Genomic DNA, 4,520 nt, shown 5'->3' on the forward strand with positions numbered 1-4,520 from the left:
GGGCAGCGTCGGAAGACGGGGAGAAGACACTAGGACCTGAGGTTTCCACAGGCCACCCCACGGGAGACGGCAGGGAGGCCCTGGGGCCTGGCAGCAAGTTCCCAGCCTACAGCTGGGAGCAGCTAGAGAATGGGGAGCGGGCGGGCGCCGAGCGGGGGGCCTGCGGCGTGGCCTCCCCCGAGAGCGGCTGCTCTCTCCCCCCGTTGCACCGCCTCCAGCTTTCCAACCTGGGTTTTCTTAACTGGAGGACAGTCCTGGGCTCAGATTCTGGCCTTGACCAGCCCTGTGGCCTGGGTCTGACCTCTCTCCTCTCTATCAGAGACTGGTCCTGACCCTCTGCTCTGCAGGAGGCCGAACGGGGTGGGGGGCGAGATGCCACGCACGTGCCGGGTGCGGAGGGGGTGCCGGCCTCTCACCTAGAGTAGATGCCTTTTCTGTACAACATGAAGTCTTCGGTCACCTCGAAGGCGAAGCTCACGGGGTTGTACAGGGCCACGGCCTCCACCATCGCCTCCTCGTCGTTCTGGGGACAGACAGGACCACTCGCTTGTGACCTCCGTCCCCTCCCACCCTGCCTTTGAAACATGGCCCTTTGCCCCAAGGTGGGGGACAGGCCCAGGGCAACATAGATGTCCAGGACGTAGGAAGAGAAGGCTCTTCCTCACAGCAGATGTCGGGGTGCTGCAGGGCCCCTACCCTCTTGTGCCTGAGTGGCTGGGACTCTGGGTTTTATTTATTCTTTTGGCTCACAGGCCCCTCCTCCCAATCCATGACCTCCCTCTGCTCAGTGGGCTGCCGTGTCTGGTCATCTCTTCCCCTCCCTGCTCTGTTCCCTGGGAAGCCCGCACCCTGGGGATGGGGACCCACTCGGTCAGTCATTCGCCGGGGCTCCGAGGTGCAGAGGTGGGCATGCGCCCCCCCCATCCCCGCCCCTGCAAAGCCAGGCCAAGCGGCTTTCTAGATAGGACATCGGTTAGGAGCCCACGAGCCGCGAAGGCCCAGAAGCTGGTGGAGCCATTCGGGTTTGGCGTTGTTAATTACTGCGGCATAACCCGGCTTATCTCGACTGAGGCACGTTCATACTCGACGAAGTTACATTCTCTCACGCACACTTGTGATGTCACACAGGCAGCCTTCCTGGTGACAGCCCGATCAGTCCTCAAAGTAGGGAAAGGCTGCCCCGCCCTGCCGTGCCCAGCGGCCACCTGTCAGTGGCAGAGGCCGGCCTTACGCGAACGCAGGGAAGGGGCAGTACTCACAAGGGTGATGTTGGCCACGTCCTTGACAAAAGCGATGGCCTTCTTGGGCTGGAACTTGCAGGTGCCATCCTGTTTGGGGCGGCAAGGGGCACGGAGCACAGGTGAGGGCGCTAGCGCCAGGCCGAGACCGTGGTCCCCACGCAGTTCGATCACATGAGGGAAGCTGCATGTGCCAGCGCCTGGCGACGAGGTCGCGGCACAGAGCACGAGAGGCGCCGTCTTCCCGGCACAGCCCAGTGGCGGGAGCAGGTCCCGCGCTGGCCATGGCCAGGGGGCATGCGAGGCGCTCGGTAGGGGCCCGGGGAGCGGGGGGCCTTGGGGAACCCGACTCAAGGAAACGGGAGAAACGGAGCCGAGTAGGAGCCGGCATGGCCGGGGAGGGCGGGCCAGTCTGCCGAGGCAGAGCGGCCCCTTCTGAGACAGGCGGGCGGGCCCTGGTGTCTGGGAGCCAGCGCGGGGCTGGGAGGCGAAGGGAGGACGGACAGGAAGCCACAGGGGTGGCAGGGGCGGCCCAGAGTCTGGGCTTCGCGTCGAGGCCGAGGAGCCTTTGGGGACCAAAACCAGGTGGTGCTCAGAGCCGGTCGCCCCGCTTACCTTGCCCTGGTAGGGGTAGGTGTCCTCTCCCATGATGCCCTGGTTGTAGCGGATGTACTCGAAGGCCTGGCTGGGGAGACCCCTGCAAGAAGCACATATAGGTGCCACCTGGGCTGCCAGGGCAGGTGGGCCTGCGGGCTGGGGGCCTTGGTGGGGCCGTGTCCCTGTGGCAGATGGCGTCTCGTGGATTACAGCTCTCCCCAGTTGTGGCCGAGGGACCACGAAACGACCTCACCCTCCATGAAATGGGGACGCTTTTACTCCCACCCAGGGCAGCGCCGGGCACATCCTGGGTCCTATGAGAGCCACGTGGAAGGGGCTTTGGGCCCATCAGGGACGTACCCTTTGCAGCCATGGTTGTTGAAGTTCTGAGCACAGTCCACCAGCTGCTGTTCCGCCTGCAGGAGCGACCACAAGCCCGTGAGCTGAGAGCTGGCGCCAGGCCACGCCCATGGCCCGATCAGCTCTGGGTCCAGGGGACAGATAAGCTCCCCCAGGGCAGGGACCGTCTGTGTGTGGGGTGCCAGCCCAGCGGCGGACATGTGTCGGGAGGGGCTCAGCAGCTACTGGGCAGGCAGCCCGGCTGATCTGGGCATCGCGCCGTAGGTTAGGCGTGTGTGTGCATGTGGTCGTGGGTCCCACGATGGCACGCAGCGGACGGGACAGGCCCCACCAGGACCCTGCTCCCTCTCATGGCTCCTGTCCCCACACGGGACGCAGGCAGGGCACTTCCCTCAGAAGGGGTTGCCCTGTCTCTGGGGGTCAGGGATCAGACACAGGTCCCGACTTCTCCTTCCGTGCATGACCCAGGCAGCCTGGGCACCGTTAGCTGAAGCCCTAACGGAGCCTGGAGGCCCAGGTCAGGCCTCCGGGCAAGGTCGCAGCCTCTGCAGGAGGGGACCGCCACTGTGGCCCGCTGCTTACCAAAGAGAGCATCTTTCCCGTTTTGATGGCGATCGCGGACTCCAGGGCCCCAGTGGTGGAGAAGGTCCAGCAGCTGCCGCAGCCGCCCTGGGTAGGGGTCAGGGGTCAGTAACGAGGGGCGTCAACGCCCTCAGCACCCCAGGCTCTCTGACCCAGCTCTGTCCACGTGGACCCTCTCAAGTGTCGTGAGGCTGGCAGCCTTGTCCCCATGTCACAGATGAGGCGGCTGAGGCTCAGCTGGCACCTGGTCCTCCTGTGGCCTCTGGCTCTCCCGCCTCCCAGTCCTGTCCTGTCCTGGCTCCTCCCCACCGTTTCCCAGCGGGACTCACCAGTCCAGTTTCTAGAACCTTCTCTCTCACCCTCCTACCCCTCACCTCATTCCACCCACAGTCCCAACTTTAACGACTCCCCAAACCCTACATCCAGGCCCAGACGTCCTTCCCCCAGATGACCCCACCGGACGCCCGGACGCCCGTCCTGCCCCATCCGTCCATCCCACCAGCTTTTGCCACCGTCACTGCCGCTGCCCGGCCCCCATGGCGTCTCACGAGGGTCAGGGCGGGCGCTGGACTCTGCCCGGGCCCAGTGACAGCCCTGCACTCCTGCCGTGCGCCCTGGCAGTAGAGTCCCCTCTCCCGCCCTGTTTCATCACCCGCAGACCGGGGAGGATGGTGCTTGCCTCACAGGCTGCTCGGGCAGTGATAAGGCCGCGCCCGCCCTCGCGGGTCAGCCTCCCACAGTCTCCTGAAGCGGCTCCTCGGGTGCCCCTCCCGGCCTCGTCCTGTCCTGCCTCCACGCTGGCCACCCCCAGGCTCTTCCTCCCCACCCTCCCCTCAGCAGGAGGGGGGCCTGCTGAGGGCCAGAGCACTGGACTTGGAGCAGCGTCCTGCCCTGCAGTGCCCTCTGTCACCTGCTCACGTGACACCTTGAGCGAGCCACCTTCCCTCAGTTCCCTCTCCTGCGAAGTACGAACCCTCCAGGGGCTGCCGAGCTAATGGAAGCTGCTGTGGCTTTATCTGTAACCGCACAGCGGCCGTGGCCAGACACCCCACGCGCCCGTGAGAGGAACCACCCGGTTCCAGCCCCTCGGCCCAGGTGGCTCGGTCCTGCCCAACGGTTGGGAACCGTTAACCCGCGGGCTGGAACATTCTGGGCAGACCTCCCGTCCTCACATGCCCGAACGGCCGGCAGGTTCGGGCCAACACATAACCCTGTTGCTTTAAAGTGTCGTGGGTCCTCAGGTGGTATAAGCACGGCTTTCGGGTCATGCGAGGCCAGCCTCAGTGTACCCCACCAGCAGCGGGAGAGGTGCCTGTTTTGGCTCCTGGGGGCTGCTTAAGTGTCCAGCCCACTAGGCGGCCGCAGGACCCCACGGGCCTGGGAACCTCTAAAGCTGTGCCACGTGGCTCCCGAAAAAAGGGAGACTTTCTGGTGCAGAGGTTCCGGGAAGGCCCGGTGTGTCCCAGAGAGAGGCCTTCGCCTTGTACTCGCTGGGGTCGAGAGGTCATCGCACTGTCACTTCCAGGGGAGGGGCCGCAGTGGGCAAAGCAGACCACAGAGCTCACTCTCTAGAACAGAGCGTATGCTGGGACCCCAGCCCAGAACCCCGTCCCCGGTTCTGAGAGAGGGAAAACGTGGGCCCTCCCCACTGAGAGGCCAGACCCCTGGGGGCCAGAGCCCGTCTTGAGATGCTGGGTGTCATCCTGGCCACTGGCCACAGGCAACTGCCAAGCGGGATGCGGC

General features: G+C 65.2%; 1 protein-coding gene across 1 annotated transcript in view; it reads right to left on the minus strand.

The window, feature by feature from the left end:
* The window catches only part of CTSH (cathepsin H), a 10,711-nt gene that overhangs the window by 2,238 nt on the left and 3,953 nt on the right, over positions 1–4,520 (minus strand). Inside the window, exons 5-9 of the mRNA XM_023520035.1 lie at positions 2,778–2,864; positions 2,196–2,251; positions 1,854–1,935; positions 1,260–1,328; positions 417–523 (exon numbers count right to left, since the gene is read on the minus strand). Of these exons, the coding sequence (XP_023375803.1) occupies positions 417–523; positions 1,260–1,328; positions 1,854–1,935; positions 2,196–2,251; positions 2,778–2,864 (401 nt within the window). The remainder of the gene's footprint in view (positions 1–416; positions 524–1,259; positions 1,329–1,853; positions 1,936–2,195; positions 2,252–2,777; positions 2,865–4,520) is intronic.

Source organism: Pteropus vampyrus, unplaced genomic scaffold (genome assembly GCF_000151845.1).
Source record: "Pteropus vampyrus isolate Shadow unplaced genomic scaffold, Pvam_2.0 Scaffold245, whole genome shotgun sequence".
Taxonomy (NCBI): domain Eukaryota; kingdom Metazoa; phylum Chordata; class Mammalia; order Chiroptera; family Pteropodidae; genus Pteropus; species Pteropus vampyrus.